This window comes from Saccoglossus kowalevskii, chromosome 18, assembly GCF_978046115.1.
Source record: "Saccoglossus kowalevskii chromosome 18, keSacKowa6.1, whole genome shotgun sequence".
Classification (NCBI taxonomy): Eukaryota; Metazoa; Hemichordata; class Enteropneusta; family Harrimaniidae; genus Saccoglossus; species Saccoglossus kowalevskii.
Genome location: NC_140658.1, coordinates 9442143 through 9465263, shown reverse-complemented (window position 1 = coordinate 9465263; position 23121 = coordinate 9442143). Strand labels below are relative to the sequence as shown.

At 39.7% G+C, this 23121-nt stretch overlaps 1 protein-coding gene across 1 annotated transcript; it reads left to right on the top strand.

The window, feature by feature from the left end:
- The first annotated feature begins 267 nt into the window (after positions 1 to 267).
- LOC102810409 (uncharacterized) lies at positions 268 to 22747 on the top strand. Its single transcript, XM_085493131.1, has 8 exons — positions 268 to 337; positions 4421 to 4460; positions 4961 to 5089; positions 6877 to 6957; positions 11797 to 11891; positions 13529 to 13800; positions 21377 to 21558; positions 22317 to 22747. Exons 5-8 carry the CDS (start codon positions 11848 to 11850, stop codon positions 22554 to 22556), a joined length of 738 nt encoding a protein of 245 aa, XP_085349257.1. The 5' UTR covers positions 268 to 337; positions 4421 to 4460; positions 4961 to 5089; positions 6877 to 6957; positions 11797 to 11847; the 3' UTR covers positions 22557 to 22747.
- The last annotated feature ends 374 nt before the right edge of the window (positions 22748 to 23121 follow it).

Below are 23121 nucleotides of genomic sequence, written 5' to 3'. Positions count from 1 at the left end.
TTCTTGGAAACAAGCCAAGTCTATCTTATCGATATTCGTCGCTGAGGGCAGACTGTGGATTTAATTTTTTTGTCGGAAATGAGTAGTTATGTTCTCTATTTATCTACTCCACTTGCCTACGTCTGTTTTCTTTGCTTTACAACTGCAAAATAGACTGAATTTTCCGGTAGGAAAGCGGATAAAACAGACGGAGAGCTATGGTAAAATCTAGGTCTCTACGAAATACATATGTTTTACTTCCGGGTCATTGACTCATGTTTTCTCTGAAATCGGCGGCAGTTTCCATAGTAAACTTTATCAACAACTATAATGATCATGATCAGAGATCCGTGTACAGGTGAGAAACTGTTAGACAATCTTTGAATTGTTCTTACGTAAGTTCCCACCGTTCTAACAAGTGCCAGTCAATGGGAAGGTTTCTCCAAATCTCAGTTCTCATGCACCCATCCAGGCAGCGTAATGAGTGTCATTACAGCTCCTTGCCCCATCTAAATAACTTTAAACTCGAATCTTATATCAATATATTATTTATTTTAGAAACATTTCGCGATGGGCGTCTTTCGTTGTCAAAGTGATATTCACGAAAAGATTTGTTTGAACACAATTTATAGATCTTTTATAACTGGCTTAGAAATTCCAACCACCAATTTAAATATAGTGTCATAGCATTTTGACTTCTCCTTTTTTGACAAATCCAAAATTACGTAATTTTGTTTACTTTGCATGTTTCTTTTACTATGTTTGCATTCAAAGTTTTGATAATTTCAAATACCTATAAAATATTAGTAAGGGAATTATAATATATCCTGCATAGAAGAACGCACTATTTTCACCTGTCATGATTATGCATTTTTTCTATCCTATCATAGGGGAATTATATGGGGGCTACAGGATTGTTTTTTCTTTACATTTTTTCAAATATCATGGGGTACGTCTGGTCATTTTTATCTTACTGATTTGACGATGTTGTGTCGTGTACTTTGACTATGTCAGGGGTTTTTCTAGAAAAAATGAACAAGAGTGTGCACACATTTGATAGACCTGGAAACACCATATCGGAAGGTTTCTGTGTCGTTTTAACGGTGTATCTATCGCCATTGAAATATTGTTGGAGTAATTTAGTGTCCAGACACATTGTCAGCTTGTGTTGCTGGGAGGTTTTCACAACGACAAAAATATTTGAGGAAGATTTCGCGTTGTATGGCAGCACGGAAGTGCGCGGCTCAAGAAATATATTTATGACTTAAAGTTCAATTAGCAGTTCGATAAGAGGTATCAAGTATCAAGGCGCTGCGCCCCTGTTCCCTGGTTTAGAAAAACTATGTGTAGTCACAGTCCCTCTATTCCCGGTCTGGAAACGGTCATTGTATTAGGTGTGAATTGGCCTCCTTCCCTGGCAAAGGCACATTGCGGGTATGGGCAAAGCATTGTCAAGTGATCAGTACTCACCCGGTCACTATTTTTGACATTTTCAGTGTTATGTACTTTTTTACAACTTAGTTGTTTATTCCAGAATTCTTGCTTTTTCATATAATTTTTTAATCAGGATATCTGTATAAGGTCATATTTTAGCCGGCGTGTAGTTCTTTAATTCATCTATTTTACCAGCAGCGACACATTTTCGCAACAAATGTTCATACCTTTACCCAGATATTTGTTGTTTTTGATTTTGGGGTGATTGAAATGAACTCCATTTTATTCACCATACTTCTCGGCGCGAAACCAATATTTGTCTTCGATTTTGACATTTTATGATCGAAATATATCATTAAAAATTGGTGGGCTGTTATTTGTCACACCGCATTTTATTAATGTTAAATTGAGCGACTTTTATGGATGCTTTTAGATCGTAAATGCAAATGGCGACGTTTTGAAATGACAATGTACTCACTTCTGTCCTAAAAAAATCATTTATATACAAACATTGAAGCATTGTTATATACTTTTGCATAGATTAAAGTCATTAGTTGTTGTATAGTTGACTTGAACTGTTATGAACCCCCAAGAATCAGAAATATCACAGGTTTTTCGATCGACTACGTCAACATGAACGACGCCATTTTGACAAGATTTGTTTAGCGATGTCAGCATGTTAGCACTTGAAGTTTTTCCCCTATTAAAACGAGAAAATGAACATAATTCCCTATATTAATTTTTGCATTGCAGGAACTGGATGTTTATGAGTTGGTAGGCTGGTTGTGATGCGTATCAGGGTTCAAAAAAAAAACAAATTTCATAGTGATAATTTTGTTTACATGTTTGTTTACGTTGTGGTTGCCCGAATTTGAAGTCAAAGTGAAGTCATACAATGAAGTATTGCTTTGCATGCCGGTAAATTTTCTGATTTTAATGAATAATTTTGATGGTATTGTAATCTGTCTGACTTCCTGACTCCCTCCTCCCAGGTGTGAACGGTTTGTTTACGCGCACTGCGGTTCGAGACAAAAGAACGCTAGTCGTTTCCAGACCGGGGATAGAGGGACTGTGGTGTAGTGTTTCTTTGTTGATTGTTATCAGTGGTTTGTTTTGTGTTCTTGGAGTTGTAAATTTCTTTATATGACTTTTGTTGAAACATCAACAGTTTAATAATAGGCAAGTTATATCCTATCAAGTATTTGTTTGCTGTGTTAATTTTCAAGCTTAAATGTCAAATTGTAATGTAAGTTTCTTTCATTGATGCTGTATGATGACTCTATCTTCAGGACCTACATGCCTGTGACTACCCATGTTGATATGCTAATTTACCAAGTTCAAAATTTTATATCTGATAATTGAAATCCAAACTAGTCCTGATTCACGGTGTTGATGAGCTCATTCGTCCCACCATCATTATCTAATTTCAGTAATAACTATTTCATACTGGCGCAATACAGTCAGAATTCTAAGTTTTTTAGTCAAACAGTGTTGGAAATCCAACCTCATCAACCGGTATGTGGTGAGGTAAACTAGGACATATTTTATTTAGTAGCCATAACTGCGTAGATTTCCAGAATTGTTTTTTCCATACTCGTCTGGATTTCCAGATTCTGTTTCTCCATATACAGTTGGAATTCCGGGGTATTTTCCCCATCATACAGTGCTGGAAATCTGACCTCATCAACAGGGGGGTGCAGATATAAACTGGAATGGCCCAATGTCCCAGCCCATTTATTTAACAGTACTTGTCAGTATCTAACTTGTATATACAAAATGCAATCTAGAAAACGTCTAGATTAGTAAAAAAGAAAGCTAAAAATCAGTTACTGGTGTCAAGAGTACCACAACAATATTATGTCAGCCATCGCCGTCCACAGCAACTATATAATTTCACACAAAGAAATTAGAGGGCAATGGTCATTGCGCAGCGTGTGTTTAAATTTTATATAAACAATGTATTTTACCCAAATTGTGTATGTCGCTATGATATCGACCATGACTCGGTGTGATGACCATCTCCCTTCAAGAACCGCGCAAGTGTAGACACATACAGCTTTTCCGGCCAGCTATCGAATCATTGATCGCCATGATTAATATACCGTAATTAGTGTTTATTTGCTTCTATTCTCACTTTCCTTAAAATGTTCAAGTTACCGGTAATACTTTTGAGTTTGTCAGTTTGCAATCAAAAACGTGCTGAATAGGAAGTCTATGCTGGGCTAGTACCATTGTCAAATTTTAAAAAGTCAAGGACTTCTCATACGTGAGATGTTCCAAGAATTGTTTAATTTTTTCAATTGGCAGACCAAAATCTTTGGAACAGAACATGTTCTATATGAAATTTTGATAATATTGTTAACTCAGTCCAGCGGTGGGATAGGTTATTTATTATAAATTCCTGGCCTGGATGTAAATAACCCCGGCAACAAAGAACCAGTGATGACTGCATATATTGTGTATATAAATATATCTATCAATGTTTTTTCAGTCATTGTTTGGACTTGTGGATTGATCGTTGTGCATGTATCTGGCCATATGACAGATACAATAAATAACTGTACACAATTCGTAATTCAATTATTTTCATAAATTTCAAATTATGACAAGTTATTTCAATCATTTCTGTCTATCTGTTGTACTCAGGTTGGTACTGTACCAATAATGAGCATTCTATGACTAGAGGTGCAAATCAAGGAAAATGGTTATTGTCGACAATCTTGGCTGCCAATAGATCAACTTAATTACTTCCAGTGTTCTCAGACATGAAAGGATTGTACACTGTAGAATGATAATAATAATAAAGAATGGCGTGATAATTATAGTACAATAATAAAGTAAACTTATTTTGAATCAATGTTTCTTGCATTGATTATTGTATTTGATAACATACTACTTTTCTATGTAGTTGGTTCTACTTTTTACTAAATTCATTTTATTATTCAAGACATTTTTATTGCAAAAGAGAAATAATCTTTTTCATTTTTGTCTTTAATCTCTTCAACAGTACATGGGGTTGTCATAGAGATCATGGGAAATTAGTGAAGGTAAATGTAAGCATGTTAGAATTTGTTAAAATTATGCAACAATGAATGCATGGGTGTAAAACAATGTAACTATTACGTTAACATGCCCTTGAAATGCCTACGTACTCATGTATGTTTTTGTTTTTTTGGTTTCTGTTGCCCTGAAATGGACATTTGTAAAAAAAAAAAAAGGGAAATTTTAATTGATTGTTTTGTTACGGGTCAATTAAATGCAACCCATAATGAGCAAAAGCTCACTTTGTATATACATATACATGTATGGAGCACAAAGTGTGCTTGAGTTTTATTTTATTATTTTGTAGCGATGTCAATACCAGTGGATTCACTGCCACAAAGAAGTGGAAAATTTGGTGAAAACTCTGCAGTAAACAAAACAGTACACTGTCACTGACCCATGAATCTGAATAATTTAAAATGCCTTTCTGGAAAATGTTTCTACAATCTCATATGGCAAACTAAGAAACTAGTTTTAATCCATCAAATATTATTTACATTGCTAGTGGACGAGTAACTGTTTCCGTTTCGCTGTCTGACATGGTCTTGCACTATGCTACGCTAGATCGCCGCTGTGGACCAGCTAGATCAATTGTGCATAGAAGTGTATAGAGGGAACATGTACCCCGGGACATGTACGTACTTGTATCGTAACCTCATTCCATAAGTGTTTTCAAACCATCAAGGTAGATGTTATTGGCAACTGTCCTGTCTGTGTAATAGTTATTTTCAAATTCTACGGGAGGCCGGTGATTTGACAAACATGGCTGGAAAGCTAGTGGGTGTTAGCCATCTTTGAAAGAGTACCAACCGTGATTTTAATTTGGCTGTATGTATAAAAAAACACACACCCGAGAACAGGAATACATTCATTTGTTTATACCAGGAAGTCGGTGCTGAGAAAATAAAAGTAACGTCAGTCTTTCATCAGTCTCGTTTCACAAATAGTGTATTACTACTCACTACAAAAACAGAACAAATTCATCTCTCTGTACTCACTCTCTGTAGACATGCCCCCACTTCATTTATCGCATTTGCTTGGATAAATCAGCCCCTGTTAACCCTTAGTTTATCGACACGATAGGGCGACCTAAGTCGGGAGGCCACCAAGACAGCGGCATCTGTCGCGGAATCTAGATGTGCGTGTACTAGATTGAACGCTTCAACCGAGCGCGCTTTAGCATACTGAGGAAACGACGATGCCCTCACAAAATTGTCTGATTTTGATATTAAAACCGCTGTTCTTGGCAATGTGCTATTTTATTTTCTGTCAATTTTAGTATTGAATACTTTTTATTCAACAATTTCTCTTCTTTTTAAATAGTTTCTTCTTGATTCGTTTTCGAGATCAATTCATATTCATGGCATGGGGCCTTGGTGCTCAATAATGGGATACATTATTGTGAATAATCTGCTGCAATTTGTTTTTCTTTACTCTATTACTTTTACTTCCTCTGTGAACAATAAAGGTAAATTAGGGGAGGGGCAATGTATGCTTGAAGTGGGTCTGCTAAATTGAACACGTTTTTAGATATTTTGTTTTATAGATTGTGTGTATATGTTGTATTGATTAAAGATTTTGAAAATGGAGCTCAAAATATCAGTAATTACATATAGTTTTCAATATGAGTGTTAATTTTCACTGATATAACAAGAAATTCAGCACTTTCTTAGCAAATTGTCAATCACTGATTGTATAGTATTACTGTGGGTATTGTGGTTGTGGCATACAGTTTCAATGGTAAGAAAATTCCTCATTTGAGCCCCCCCCCCCTTCTTCCCCTGAATTTTAATAAAGGTGCATATACTGTAAAATCTGTATTAGAAGCCGCGGCTTCTATTAAAATGGTAGAATGCAACAGAGGGGATGCGGCTTCTATTAGAGCATCTACACATATGAGAAATGATGAATTTTTGGTTCTCAATTATTCAAATAGAATGGATGCGACTTCTATTAGGGATGCGGCTTCTAATACAGATTTTACGGTACTATAAGTATTGTATAGTGAATCATTAACTGTATGTGTGTATGAAACCTGCATAGTTGCCATAGTAGCCATCACTAACACAAGTGACTGTACTGGATTGTTAGTAATCAAGGTCTATGTAATTGTCCTGCTTTTCAAATGTGTGGAAATCACCAGTGTTCTCTACTTTAAATGAACATTGAAGTGTTTAATGTATATATGCTGTCAAAAGGGGTCCCAAGTTCACCACTTCTGTCTGAAAAGGGGTATGTTATTTTACCCTGTGTGTCTGAAAAAGGGTATCCTTTTTTCATTATTTCTGTCTGAAAAGGGGTCCATATTTTCCAAAGACTATCTCTAGTTTGGGTGATCCAACAATCAGGACAATGAAGCTGATTTTTTCTTTCTGTAACTTCATATCGATCGTCAAAGCATTTTGCATTTTATCTTTCAAGCCCAGCGGCTTTTCCCTTGGTACCATTTATGCTTACTGTCTGGAAAGGGGTGTCAAATATCCACAGTTTGTCTGAAAAAAGGTAGGCAATTTGAGTTTATTTCTGTCTTATAAGGGGTAGGGGTTTCATTATGATATATTTATATTATGAAAAGTTCTAAGAAATTACATGTATGATTTTGTTATCTTATAAGTAAATAAGTAATTGAACAAATGTATAACCTCAATGACTGTGAAACGAATTACTGTGCAAGCTAGTTTACATTCACGTGTGGTGTACAATTACATTCAAGCCACGGTACTTTGAACCCTGTGTGAGCCCAGTAAAGAAAATAATGAATGTGAGATTCATCATCGCCAAAACCATGGCAGTGTTGAAGATATGAAGATGGTTGGTAGGTTCGATTTCATGGTAAAATGTTATGTCAATTTGTTGTACTTATGAATCCTGTTTTATCACCATATTATTGAACACGAGAACAAATATGGTGACCTCCAGCATCAATGTAGTTGTATCAAGTCGCTGCCGTAAGGAGATATTTCCTTTGTATCGCTTACCAACATTGTATTGTACTTCTTTCCATTATGAATTACATATATACACATTTGGAAACTTGCATGGTGCACTTTCACCCCCACCCTCCCCAAATTACGGCTCTATCAAGTCGATTTAGATTTTAGATTTATTTATTAACACACAACATCCCCCAAAAGGGTTACAAATCAGATATTAGTAAAAGAAAAATAAGTAGGTAGATTAGTAGGTATACCATGTCTATGTGTGTAGATGACTACTGCATTGTGTAAGGGCTTCTTGTCGTACGTAAAATGGGACACACCCCAGTAAAAATATCTATTTACATAGAGCTGACAAAATTCGCCTACATGTGTAAATATGTGTTGGGATTTGAAGAAAAAAAAACTCGTAAAACATACCGAATTTACCGTGACAGCTGTGATCAATTTTGGTGCCGATTGTTGGTGGGCTGATCAGCATGTCGGATTATTTCTGAGAACGTTCTTCGTGTGAGAAATCACAAAATCATTAGCACTAAAGTAGGCTGGTTTACCTTATTTTTGTATCAGAGTACCTTGTACAAATGAAATGAATCGACATGCGATGATTACCAAATTGAAAACAATTTGACAATCGGTGTCTCATTTGTTCACCACCCCACAACACGGTGATTTGTTATGAGGGGTATTTTTTTCCCGGCCCTTTTCGTCGGAAATTACGAATTCATTGGCTCTAATATATCCTAATTTACTTTAGTTGTTTCATCCGAGTATTCTGTACATTGTTTTTACCTAGCAAAGGAAACAATCGGTGTCTGACTTTGTTGTATTTTCACTATTGCAACACCTTATGCGTGGGCCTTGTGTTTCACTATTTTTTGCATTGAATATTACACGGCACGATATCCCTAAAATCAGAAGGCACATTTATTGCTCGAGTTACTGTTTCTATTAAGTTAAGCCATGAAACAAAAAAGAAAATATGGTTAAGCTGAATACCATGCTTCACATGGAATGTATAGACCGTGATGTCGGCATTAACTACTGGATGCACAGTGGAAACCACTGGGGCAACGCCACACTGACCGGCGTCTCCTGCCTGGTAAAAAACAAACATGAGGGACGGGGTGCAGGGTTTTAAGCCATTGTAGATGTTTTCGAAACGAAAATTAGCGAATAGGTTTTGTTTCAAGCCACTTAAAATGTCCTGTGTGTATTTTTGGTTGGTACTCATCGCGTGCGACAAGCTCCAGATAGTGTCAATTTATACGCAGTAACAAATGAGACGCGTTGGGAATTACTTTGAATTTTATGTACCGAGAAGTACGTCTGCCGTAAATTATTAATATTTGTTATGGTACTGAGCTGTACGATGGTTGTAATTTTACCATGTCGATTCTCGGGATATACAGCCCAATCGAAGGTGCTCTAAAGATTGTGATGCCTTCCTTATAATATACGTAACTAACAATAAATAAATATAATATTTATTGACACACATATTGATATTAAGATAGTGGTTTGAATTTTAGATATTGAGATTGTGATTGTTTGTCAGAAATTTACATAGTTGTTCTTGCTATTTTACGTTTTCCGTGTTAACTAAATTTCTAAAATATTTTTAAATGCCCTATAAGTTTATTTTTGGCATTTATTTGTTACCATATTCATTGCATATCATTTTCCCCAATGTTTTATGAATTATTTCAGTTTTCTTATTAATGTTTCAATTTTGTGTAGACTTTTATGCATATTTTTAAGTAGGCTCATTTTCAAATATTTTGGATTAGTTGTGAGATTCAAATTTTGATATGAAAGTGTAGAAATGTTTAAAATTAAAGAACACACCGTATCCTAGTGTATGTTGTGTTGTTGGACGTTCTCCAGTGGTCGAACAAAGGAATGTTTAGCGCAAAGTATTCTGGGGAATAGTGACGTACGCCTGTCGTAGAGAATACGCCATTTTGTTCGTGGTCGATTGTTGAAAATTTGCTACTGCTTTTTACCGGTAAAACCTGTGTGCGAAGCACAAAAAGGGAGTCTTTGCAGTTAGTGTGTCTGTCTGTGTGTGCGTGTGTGTCTGGGTGTGTGTCTGTTCCACTGATATCTCAAGAACCATACATTGATTTTTTATGAAACTTGGTGCATAGATGCTCTGGGCCAATGCGCAGATTTTATTAGGTTTTGGTAAAAATCCATGCATATTAATTACCTAATTTGCATTATAGTTAGCCGATTTTTAGCTGTTCCATGACTGTTCCACTGATAACTAAAGAACCACTCATTGGATTTTGGTGGAACTTGGCACATAGATGCTCTAAACTAATGGATAAAAAGCTGTGCAATATTAATTACCTAATTTGCATACTGATTAATCAAGTACTAATCATCACATTTCAATAAAACTTGGTACATAGATGTCATAGGACACTGCACAAACCAAAAGTTTTTAGGGTAATATCAGTACATATTAATTACCTAATTTGCATAATTAATTAATTTTCAGCTTTTGATATTTCAAGTAGTAATCATCACATTTCAATGAAACTTGGTACATATGATAGATGTCATAGGACACTCCACAGACCTGATAGTTTTAGAGTAATATCAGGAGATATTAATTACCTAATTTGCATAATTAATTAATGTTCAGTTTTTGATACTCAAGTAGTAATCATTACATTTCAATGAAACTTGGTACATAGATGTCATAGGATACTGCACAGACCTGATAGTTTGTAGGGTAATATCAGTACATATTGATTACCTAATTTGCATAATTAATTAATTTTCAGCTATTGATATTTCAAGTAGTAATCATCACATTTCAATGAAACTTGGTACATAGTTACTTAAGGACTGTGTGGACCCCTGATTAGTGTTTGGGTAAATATTTGTGCATATTAATTACCTTATTAGCATAATTAGTTAATTTTCAGCTTTTTCCCTAATATTTCAAGTACTAATCATCATATTTCAATGAAACTTGCTACATAGATCTTCTAGGACAATGCAGAGACCTGATTAGTTTTAGGGTAAAAAATTGTGGATATTAATTACCTATTTTGCATAATTAGTTAATTTTTTCCATAAATTTTCCGCTGATATATATAAAGAACCACGAATTGGATTTTAATGAAACTTTTAAAGAGTACTCATCATCACATTTCAATGAATCCGGAACTATGCAGAGACCCAATTAGTTTTTGGTAAATATTTATGCTTATTAATCACCTAATTAACATAATTAATTAACAGTAATATTTCAATTACTGATCATCCCAGAACAACAGACTGATTAAATTTTGGGTTAAAATTTGTTCATATTAATTCTCTAATTAGCATAATAATTCATAATTTGTTTGTTCTGTTCATATTAGTTACCTGATTTACATATTAATTAGTTTTGAGCTTTTCCATCAATATCTCGTGTACAAGTAATTTTGAATAATTTTTTAATGTGTCTTCAAAACTGTCAGCACACTAGAGTTCTTTCTAAGCTTTCTTTGATTATATACGGTAATAACAAATTTTGAGCTATTTATTTTTTTTTTTTTTTTTGTTGATGAAAAGAATTTTTTGGTGTTTTGTTTGGAATTTGTTTTCACTGATTTTTGATGGGAAAAAATGTTAAATATGGAAATAAAGGTATATTTTCTGGATTTTTAATTCACTGAATTGTCCCCTCAGCGAAAATAGTGAAACTCCCAAGCAAAAATAAAGTATTTTATATAGTATTCAATTATTCATATTTAGATTTTGCAATCACGGATTACGGTAGGTTAAGTCACAAAATTTACCAGTATAGTTCAAATTAGTCATTACTTATAACCAACCAGCAAGTCATTTATTAAAACGAGATGGTCGTCACCTGCTCACGTACGGGAATTGAGTCCCAAGCGATGATAACAACACATGCTAAAAACGCAAAGGCTCATGGGTAGACACTTGTTTGTAAACAATGACACACTATGGTCACCTGACACATGCGTAGGTGACGACTACTTCCACAATAGTAGTTGTTCATTATGCATCTTTTTTTTTTCTGTGGGTTAGTGTGTCTGAGGTGTCTTAAATAAAAGAATCATGAGCTGTATTGCTTATTTGATATTGATTATATAAAACCTCTGTCAGATTTGTTCATTTCGTGACATTACCTTTAATTCTCTATTTTTGGCGAATAATTTTGAAATTTCTGGTAAAAACTACTATTTTTGATTTCTTCTTGAAAACACACTTTGATCGTAAGGTAAAGAATAGAAAGCATGCCATGGTCAAAGTAGCATAGCTACTCGTAGATTAATCCTGAAAGAAAGAAAACAAGGGCAGACACCAATAACTGTTTTTATCCAGTTAATGATGCCAGTTTCTGTTTGTATGTTTTTTTTTCAAATACGGTAACAAGATGTATAATTAGATAAATACAGACAACTAAAAATATTATTGTTGATACAGGATGTCAGAACAGAAACAAGAACTCTTCAAAAAGTTATATAAAAAGTAAGTAATTTTATTGTAAAGTTCACAGATTTCTGATTAATTCACACTTCATTTTTAAACTCAAATGATTCAAGATAAGGATTCGTTTTTGCTTGGTCTTTGTATGTGATCCACAGTTAGAATTGTTATATTTAGCCAAAGCAATCTACTTTCCTCCCAGGGTTATTTGTGTGCATCCAACCAAACAGGATTTAGTTCAATTGTAAGAATTCTTATATTTAGCCAAAGCAACCTACTTTCCTCCCAGGGTTCTCTGTATGCGTCCAACCAAACAGGATTTAGTTCAATTGTAAGAATTCCTATATTTAGCCAAGGCAATCTACTTTCCTCCCAGGGCTCTGTGTGTGTGTCCAACCAAACACGATTTAGTTCAATTGTAAAAATTCTTATATTTAGCCAAAGCAACCTACTTTCCTCCCAGGGTTCTCTGTATGCGTCCAACCAAACAGGATTTAGTTCAATTGTAAGAATTCTTATATTTAGCCAAAGCAACCTACTTTCCTCCCAGGGCTCTGTGTGTGTGTCCAACCAAACAGGATTTGGTTCAATCGTAAGAATTTATATATATAGCCAAGACAACCTACTTTCCTCCCAGGGTTATTTGTGTGCGTCCAACCAAACACGATTTAGTTCAATTGTAAGAATTCCTATATTTAGCCAAGGCAACCTACTTTCCTCCCTGGGCTCTGTGTGTGTGTCCAACCAAATAGGATTTGGTTCAATCGTAAGAATTTTTATATTTAGCCAAGACAACCTACTTTCCTCCCAAGGTTATTTGTGTGCGTCCAACAAAACACGATTTAGTTCAATTGTAAAAATTCTTATATTTAGCCAAAGCAACCTACTTTCCTCCCAGGGTTCTCTGTATGCGTCCAACCAAACAGGATTGAGTTCAATTGTAAGAATTCTTATATTTAGCCAAGGCAACCTACTTTCCTCTCAGGGCTCTTTGTGTGTGTCCAACCAAACTGAATTTGGTTCAATTGTAAGAATTCTTATATTTAGCCAAAGCAACCTACTTTCCTCCCAGGGTTATTTGTGTGTGTCCAACCAAACACGATTTAGTTCAATTGTAAGAATACTTATATTTAGCCAAGACAACCTACTTTCCTCCCAGGGTTATTTGTGTGCGTCCAACCAAACACGATTTAGTTCAATTGTAAAAATTCTTATATTTAGCCAAAGCAACCTACTTTCCTCCCAGGGTTCTCTGTATGCGTCCAACCAAACAGGATTTAGTTCAATTGTAAGAATTCTTATATTTAGCCAAAGCAACCTACTTTCCTCCCAGGGTTATTTGTGTGCGTCCAACCAAACACGATTTGGTTCAATTGTAAGAATTCTTATATTTAGCCAAGGCAACCTACTTTCCTCTCAGGGCTCTTTGTGTGTGTCCAACCAAACTGAATTTGGTTCAATTGTAAGAATTCTTATATTTAGCCAAAGCAACCTACTTTCCTCCCCAATTTTTTGCAGCTTCCAACCAATAAACAACCTCATACTCTGTACTGTATTGTTTTATGTTTTGTTGGGGAAATTACCCAGAATTCTGATTGATGAGAATTGAACATTTGACAAATTTGGGAACAATTTTTTGATTTAAAAAAAAAAAAACTTTTTATTCTACTTTATTTTAGTGTGACTCCTTATAGATATAAATGTCATTGTGTTGATTCACATGACTGGAATGAAGACACAGAAAAAGGTGAAGTAAATCAACATGATTGGATGACTGCACCAGAAACCACGGTAACTGACTCACCATCTACAAAATCAGGTGCCACACCCACTTATGATGTGGATGACGAGGAAGGAGTCTTCAGCGGCTTAAGAACAGTTGAGGCATCAGTAAAGTCAGACGAGCCCCTGATCGGAGATAGTGTGTCAAGCAAATCTTCTGGAACAGCAGGTGATAATACAATTTGATTATTTTTTGTGATAGCGTTGCAGAAGAGACCTAACTGTATTTTTTTTATTGTTTAAAAAATTATGAAAATTTATCTTGTACAAACAATTGGTAGCATTTACTACCTCAATCAAGAACCAAAACTTGGCCTCAGTGATTAATTATTAATAAATGAATTGTGAAATAAGTTTTTTTTTTTTTCTAGTTTGGTCCAAAAATGACCATAAATGACCAAAAATTATGTTTAAAAAAAGACCTATGGTACTGTCCTCAGGGTTGACATCTGTGTATATTTATCGCCTGGTAACCATAACGATGACAAATTGACCTAACAAGCTATGCATAGCACAGTCCCCATTAGTTATCAAATTTAATTTAAGATATAGTTTTGTTTATAGTAATATAGCTGGAATATAACCATGTCAGGAATATGATTATGATGATCGTTTAACATTATCTGGTAACGCATTAATTAAAACAAAATCAGCCATTTTGAATACATGTATATCTATAACATGACTTATAATGAATATTACAAATTTGAACATAATCAGTCAAAGCAAGTCAGAGATATGGCTCTAAAAGCCCATTCATTAAAACTAAATGGCCGCCAGTCAGCCATTTTGATTCCGATCTGAAAAATAAAATGACGTGCATCAGGAACCAGTAATGTCTAATGTACATGTATGTACCAAGTTTGAACAAAATCCATCCATAAATGCCAGAAATGCTTGATATTTGATGATTTTTTAGCACAAAAATGACCACCATTCGGCCATTTTGAATAGGATCATCAAACCAATATATTTGTATATCTATGACATGATGAATATTTAAAATTTGAACATAATCAGTCAAAGCAAGTCAGAGATGTGGCTAGAACCACATTCATTAGAACAAAATGACCGCTAGTCGGCCATTGTGAATCTTATCTGAAAAACAAATTGATTTGCATCAAGGTCCCATAATATTCACTATGTTCAATTACCCACCATAGACTCCGGTCAGTCAAAATGACTATTTTGAACTGTAGGCATTAATCAGCGATTCTGCCGGTGACGGAGAGATAGAATCTATAGATAGAAGCCCCATGACCCCAAGATTCTTTTACACCTTACGTCATGAACCCACGTGACCGAAGCCACATGGCAGCGCCATAGGCAGCCGTTTCATCTCCACCTCGTCGGGAAGGATTCTGAGCGGCTTTGCCTGGCTCTGTTGCTTTTTCCTGTCCGGGTTTCTAGCGTGGGTTGTTGCCGCTGAAACGCATCCGACATTGTAGCTGGTAGGATAAGTTTTCCTTGTCATTTTTACCCTCATGTCGTTTTCCCTTTTGTGTGTAGTATTTTTCACAACAAAGAGATTAAAACCTGGCGCCACTACGTAACCGCTTGCTGGTTTCGCGGCGGCACCTTTTACAACTGTATTTTGTTTTTCCCTCATGCATGTCTTCTTTTATTTACAATGTATTTAGCAATTTATAGATGTAATGACAGCACCAGGGCTCGCTGCCGTTTTCTTTTCGGTCTCCTCGTGTTTCGAGTCGACAGTGCAGTGGTTATATTCAGAATTTACCAGCATAGAACCCGCATCCGAGATACTTTGTCGTAGCTGCGTGCGGGGTTCAGGGTTTTTGTGTGAAGGTGTGTGTTTTTTTCACTGGAGTTCTGAGGCCTGAGATCAGAGCCATCAAAATCACTGAGACTGACCGCGTCACAGCAAGGTCGCGCATCCAGTAAACAAATCGGTTTAAGTGAGTTGCGTGTTTCGCATGAGTGGAAAGTCCTCACACTCGGCTACCGGTGCTTCGTGTACCGGGGCGTCGAGTAGGAGGCCCGATGGTGGAGGTACCAATACTTTTCTCGACCTCCCCCGTTGATCGGAGGGCATCCTCACAGTCTGTTTTTTCAGGCGGTGGTTTACCCGATTTTACCGGCTGCAGCAAGGCTGTGCTCCTGGTGGCTTTTCTCCTATGAGACCCGTTGCGGGTCCTTTTGCATGGTGCCGGGTTTGCTTCCGAGTTGAGGGCTTTGGTTGAAGGACTGTCAGGGCAATTGCGTCCCTGGCAGACCGGGTAGATCAGACTCAGTCGGAGCAAGCTGTCTCCACTGTGTCCCCTCGGTGGGCAAGCAGGAATAAACACGAAAGCATGTTGCATTCAAACACATCTCTTCCGGGGAACCCCCGTTCCCAGCCGCGGCTCTCCCACTATTTTTGGGGGAGGCCGAGGCTCAGGCTAATTGCACCGGGCCTCCTCTGGAGCCTCGGGCACTGAATGCCAACGGGGTGCTGGCAGCCAAGCCTCCGATCTTGGGACAGGGCTTTCAGGGCAGGGCACACGTTGACCCCCCCTACTTTCAGCCAGCAAAGGTTCGTCACGCGGTAACGGTACAACGGTAATGAATTTATTCTTGTGTCCAGTCTCCGCTGTGGGTTTTGACTCCCTCCTTACCGACCCACGGGCGTCCCCAGAGGGAACCGACCCTGTCATGAGACGCACAGTCGAACATGCTCCCTCTCACATATTTAAAGTGAAAGAGGACGCAGTTCACTCGCGTCGGATACAGCCGGTACTCCGGGCGGCCCCTCAGAGTCTTCCATCCGTATTACTCGGTGAGCCACGCTTTTGGGGTGATGCAGAGTATCATCGATCCCAGTGATACAATGTAGATACCCCCACCCTTGATCCTAAGGTGACCACCTAAGGTTGCTTCAAAGCTTATGGGATCACAGGCCTTGGGATCCAAAGGAACCCCGTCGGCACATCTCTCCCTGTCCGTCCGAGTGCGGAGTGGGGCGCATAGCACGCAAATGGTGTTGATGGGCGCCGTTGGTCAGCCGCGAAGGATGTAACGCTTAAGGCCCCCTGGTGGGGATAACATTAGGCAACACTTCCCACTGGACCAAATGCTACCCAGTCGGTGTGGTTTCGGGATCAGACCCCATAGTGTGGGATGAGATCAAAACGCCCCCAACCAGATTCCAAGGCTCCTTCCTCAGACCCTGGTACCACGAATTTGGCAAACCGGGCAAAGGGAGACAGCCGCGTTCCATGGGCGTCCTTGCCAATTGAGGACGACCCATCCAGCCCTGAGGGCAGAGCTGCTTGAGCGCATTATTGTGCGCGCCAAGGACTCTGGAGACCTTGGAGGCAGAACGCACCAGCCTCCTAGACTAGGCGACATTTTTACTGGTGGGCCACCGCACATATACGTGCGACACCCTTGTGTCACCTGGCTCTCTTGGCCGGAGCCACTACTGTGCTACGAGACGCGGCCTTAGACGCATGTGTTTTCGCCGACAAGCTGAGTCGGGGTATGTCCCCACCTCAGTGACACAGACTGGACATCCTCCACCCTCTTCGTTCAGGGAATGGTGGGTACAGTCTTGAAGCTTCGGAGTGCAATGAACCAGAGGGTTCAGATCGAATCCACTAGCCAGTTGGCCCTGTCGAGGGCAAGTGGAGGGCACCCCAAGCACAGAAAACACAACGCCTTAGGGCGTCGTCCGCTAGCCAGAGTCAGCCAGGAGGCAAGCACTCATATCCTTCCATGGGAGGGAAGAGTAGTGGGGCGCTCCCAGGGAGAGGAAAGAGCCAGGTGGTGGCTCCTCACCCTCCCTGGGCGGATGTCTACCCAGCAGCTCACCTCTGAAACTGGGGGGACAGGCATGTGTTTGGCGAGTGGCCAACTTAGTGACTACTTCAGGCCTTGGGGAAACTCCCCTCATGGGGGAAGGGAGCACCCCCCCTCGCAACTGCCGAACCCATGGCCACATATCCCTGTCGTACACAGATTGTGCCGGTGTAGTCTGGTTTGGAGACAGCGGGTGACCAATCCCTGGACCTTTCCAGGTGGTGACATCCTGTTACGGCATACGCTTAGGGTTCTCCTCTCCATCCACCGTTTCGACTGGCTAGCCCCACTAGACTTAAGCGGGGCCTACCTGCACATACCGATGCACCCAGCGAGTTGCCATCTCCCTTGAATTGTCCAGCTGGGCCAAGTATTCAAATTTTGTCCCCCCCCCCAGTTCGGGTTAGGCACAGCGCCCTACGTGTTCACCCGAGTGATGAAACAGGTGGTGCTGCTGCTTCACCAGATGTCGGTACACCTCAATCCGTACCCAGACTACTGGTTACTAACAACCCGGGCAAGGGGTTAATAGCCAAATCGACAAGTCCCACCTCGACTAAACGCGCAGTTGGTGTCCCTGGGCATGGAGTTTTGACACAGAGGTAAGCTTGGCTTATCAAGCGTGTTGCTTAGCACTAAGCAGCCTAGCTGAATGCCTAGTCAGCGTTCCCTCAGTATCCCTCCGAGAACTAATGCGGATCATCGGAATGATGACCTCAGTTCAAAGGGACGTTACCCCCGGCCGCACTACGCAGCCGCCCGGTATAACACTTGTTATAACGCTGAGCTCTCCTATGGGAACTAGATAGGTGGGTTTCGTTCTCGGACTAAGTGAAGGAAGCCCTGCCCTGGTGGTCGTCACTGGCCAACCTCGGGCAGGGGGGCCCCTTGGACCCGCTCGCCGCAGGTATGACTCTGGTAACAGATGCCTTCCCCCAGGATTGGGGAGCGCTTCTATTGGACCAACAAGCCCAAGGATATGGCCCGCATTAGTTTCGGGACTACCATATCAACCGACTCGAACTGAGAGCAGTGTACTTAGCACTACCGCGCTTTCTACCAGTAGTTCAAGACCATAGAGTCCTGCTCTGCACAGGCAACACAGCCGTGGTCTCCTAGCGGAGAAAATTCTCCTTTGGTGCCTGGAATACAATGTGGAGCTAACCGCACACCACCTTCCAGGGGTGAGGAACAGTCTGGCGACGCCCTTTCAGGACTGCTGTTTCGGCTGTGGGACGGTCCAAGGTTGGACCGGTTTGTCGCACCCCGGAACGCCAAGCTCCTGACGTACGTAACACTCCTGCTGACTTCAGGAGTCTGTGCCAGGGTCGCTTTGCTAACCCTGTGGACCCACTTAGTTGTGTACGCCTTTCCTCCCTTCCCGCTAGTTCACCGGGCACCGGAGAAAACTTCGACAGGTGCACACCCCCATATTATCAGGGGTTGCACCCAATTGGCCAAGCAAGGCCTAGTTTCCACTTCTGTTGGAAATGCTAGTCGAAACACCAGCAGTGCTTCCGGACTTACCGGACCTGCCGTCCCAACCAGACGGCGCACTACCAACGAGCACAGCAAGTATCACCTACACGCATAGAGGCTCTCAGTAGACCCGCACATACGAAAGCCTTATCTGAGCGGGCTGCCAACGTCCTGGCCAGGGCGAACAGGGATTCCACCAACGCGGCCTACATTTCTAGGCTGCGATCATACACTGATTAGTGTAGCGAAAGGGAGATTGATCCATACCATTCCTCTATTGGCCAGGTAGCAGGCTCCTTCGTCCACCTGTTTGACAAAGTTGGTTTGTCCGACGCAGCGATCGTTGGCTACAGGTCGGTCTTGTCCCCCACCACTCAAACATACGGGAACAAGGCTAGCCGATTGTCCTATTATTAGGAGACTATTTACTGCTTTCCGGACGCCAAGACCCCTACAAGGGAGCCGCCCAACTGGGACTCGTCAGCTGTGTTGTCTGCTCTAAGCAGACCCCCCTTTGAGCCTCTTGAATCAGCACCACTCAAATTTTTGACGTGGAAAATAGTCTTCCTACTGGCCCTCGCCTCAGGTAGGCGTCGGCCAGAGCTGGAGGCATTGTCCTTCTCGGATGATGTACCGCCGTTATGGACAATCAAGTTGTGCTTAAGACACGAATCGGGTCTCTCACCTAGAACCAAATCCCAGGACATGATCCTCACCCGATCGTCATCCCCCGGCTGTCAAATTTTGTCTGCCCGGAGGGTCAGGAGGAATTGCTTCTCTACCCGGTTCGAGCACGGAGTTGCCACCAAACCATACTAAGGATTTGGAACGGGGTGCCAGGCATATATCTTTGTGTTATGGCCCGGGCAGGTAGGATAGGCTGGCCTCCCCAACTTCCATAACTAGGTGGTTTACTGCGTCTGTATTGGAGGTCGATAATACTTTAACTTCCTCGACACAGAGCTTGCAGAGACACCAAGTACAAGCGCATGAGGTCTGTGCGATTGCTAACTCGCTAGTGCTAGCGTCAGGCGGCCCCCCTCAAGCACACATGGAGGGCAGGCTTCTGGAGAACACAGAACGTCTTTATCAACTACCACCTAAGAGACACCGAATCCATTGAAAAGAGTCTCTCTAGGTTGGGTCCCGTCGTAGCGGGTCAGTCTTGGTTTGCTGACCCAGCCCGAACGACTGCTAGAGTACCTGCGCATAGGCAATAAGTCAGTCCGGCATTTTATGCGGACAGATTTCTCTACCATCAGCACTCCCCTGGAAGCTCCCAGGTCTCACTTTACGGCCTATGCCCTCATGCAGAACTATTTTGGTCTTTACTTCGAAAACTTACTACCCCCCAGAATTGGGTTGGGTTCTAGCTTTCTCGGGCACACCGAACCCTGTCACAGTAGCAGCATTTTGGCTTCTTGCTCCGGGGACAGCACAGGCAAGGTAAGACACCACCCTTTGTTAACTCGGGTGTTGAGTTTGTTTTCATCCCGGACTGGGAAAAATCTTTCATCATTTTTTCTGTTTGCTCGAAAAAACTTGCCACCTATCGGCGTCTGACTCTGCCTACAGTTCACAATAATCATTTTGACTGACCGGTGTCTATGGTGGGTAATTGAACGTAGTGAATTTAGGCGAGGGTACCCCCCCCAACCACCCCAAAATAGTCATTTTGACTGACCGGAGTCTATGGTGGGTATGAACTATGTGAACAGGCGGGTTTGGAGAACCCTCGCTTAAGTCTAATGTATATACCAAGTTTGAACAAAATCCATCAGTAAACAGCAGAGAAATGCTTGATTTTGATGATTTTTCAGTACAAAAATGACCGCCATTGACCATCTTGGATCAGATCGTGAAACAAATTGATGTGCATATGTATAATATTATGTATGATGTATGTGTGAAGTTTGACTATGGTTGATCCAGCCAGTTGATCCATGCACAGATGCATAACTTTAGTTGTTTTCATCGGCTTTTTGATCAGTGTTCCACAGCAGCTTTGCGCAGAGCCGAGAGAAATACATGGTACAGTGGTGTACGTCTTAGCGATACTCAATACAAAATCTTATTAGTCTTTGTTCCCAATCTGTGCATATTAATTAGTTTAATTTGCATATTGATCAAACTTTCTTGTTCTACAGGCTTTAGAACGAGTCAACCAATTTAGGAATGAATTAATTAGATACATTGTATCAAATATCACACACTCACAACTTTAAAATGACATGGTTGTAAATAAATTGGAAAGATTATATCATCATTATCGCTTAGAAATCATGTTTTCTTTTGGACCGACGCACATTATGTCAAAACTGTGCTTCTTAGCTGAAAGTAGCCACAATGAGATTTCAAAAATGTTACCAATGAAATGTTTTCTCCTGTTTTCAACATATGATGCAAGTAATCTATCAGTCTTTTCACTTCAATAATAACTGAGTCAGAATTTTCTTTTATTTTAGGTAACCAAAGAATACCTGAAGAATACAAAAAGAAATGTGATCCTTCCATTTCGTTTGGTGATATCCGTGCTGCTCTTACGTATTTTAGTTCTTCGAGTGACCCAATTTTGCCAGGTGATGAAAAATTATTGAAGTTTGGTTACAAGTTTATAAAAAATGTTACAGAACGTGGAGGGGAACAGGTATGTACGATTACCATGGTATTGAGGTATTTATGGGTGAGTTGTGCGGGCATGCAGAAGTCACAACACTGATGTCTGCATGTTGGACTGGACTGTGCTATTTTGATGCAATCTTGAGTTGGCAGTCCTCCACCTTGGACTTGTTGGACTGTGCTATTTTGATGCAATCTTGAGTTGGCAGTCCACCACCTTGGACTTGTTGGACTGTGCTATTTGGATGCAATCTTGAGTTGGCAGTCCACCACCTTGGACTTGTTGGACTGTGCTATTTTGATGCAATCTTAAGTTGGCAGTCTCAATAGTATCTCAATAGTAATGATCTATTATGAAAAGCCCAAATGATTACAATGGCATTCATTTTGCTTTCTTACCCACAAACCACACTGTGACCTGTGCTGTGGATTTCCTGTTTGAAATGCTATATGATAATGCTTGACCAACTATCACACAAAACCAAATAAAAATCATTTCATCGCCCCAGGAAAAATGTCTTTTGTGTTCAATATGCAAAGACGATCTTATTTGAATGGCTACTCTTAAATTTTGAAATTATTTTTAATAAATCAAATACTTTCACAATACACGGTTGTTCTTTTTTAGCTTTTTGATATTAGTTTTATTGTCTGTCACCATGACAATTAGTAATTTGATTGTAATGTTATGTTTCTTTAAATTTATTCGTTTCTTCCTACCCGTCTGTCATTTCAAAAATCAATGAAGGACATTTACAATGATCTGATTGTTTATTTCTACCACAGATTTGGAGCAATGCCAAACTAGCAATGTATGGAAAAAACGTGACAGTGATATTGAAATCTGGAGATGAAACAAATAAATTTGAAATTGCCCTGGATGAGAAAGACAACCCAATTGATCACTGCCCTGAACGAGGTCTTCGCTTGCAGTTTTGGGATGGTCTACCTATGGTGATTTCAGCGGCAAAAGCAACTCGGATTCAGGAGATCATTTGGCCTTTGATTCAAAAAAAAATAATGTGAATACCAAACCTTGCCGCCATAAATGTTTCAAACTGAGCAAATTGTATTATGGTCTATTATTATGAGGATTACAGGTGTACCGACACAGAGATGAGGTGCTTATAATATGTGAGTGTCTATTTTGTGTTATTTTCTAGTCTTCCTGATGCAATCACTTAGGGTAGAAAAACATTAAACAATTATTATAAAGATATTTCAAAGTATGCATGTCACTTTATTTGGCAGATCAAATTCAAAATGGTCGACTGGCGGCCATTTTGGCAAGCTGGTCACAATTTGCTCAATTTTTTTGCTACATGAACTTTGACATGTACACCCGCCATCTTGGAAATATTGCATTAATTGTTGCATATTTGGAATTCACATTTCCTAATATGGAAGGATACAGTATTGTTGCATATTTGGAATTCACATTCCCTAATATGGAAGGATACAGTATTGTTGCATATTTGGAATTCACATTTCCTAATATGGAAGGATATAGTTACCTCTTTTAGTACTTCAAAATTGCAGCACGCTGTAACTTACTGGAAGACAGATGTAAACAAATTTACAGATTCTAAAT

Bases quoted from the DNA above. Each gene is read 5' to 3' on its own strand.
- LOC102810409 (XM_085493131.1), top strand. From the start codon at position 11,848: ATGTCAGAACAGAAACAAGAACTCTTCAAAAAGTTATATAAAAA. The intron at 11,892-13,528 runs GTAAGTAATTTT...ACTTTATTTTAG, and splicing joins TTCAAAAAGTTATATAAAAA to TGTGACTCCTTATAGATATA. The intron at 13,801-21,376 runs GTGATAATACAA...CTTTTATTTTAG, and splicing joins CAAATCTTCTGGAACAGCAG to GTAACCAAAGAATACCTGAA.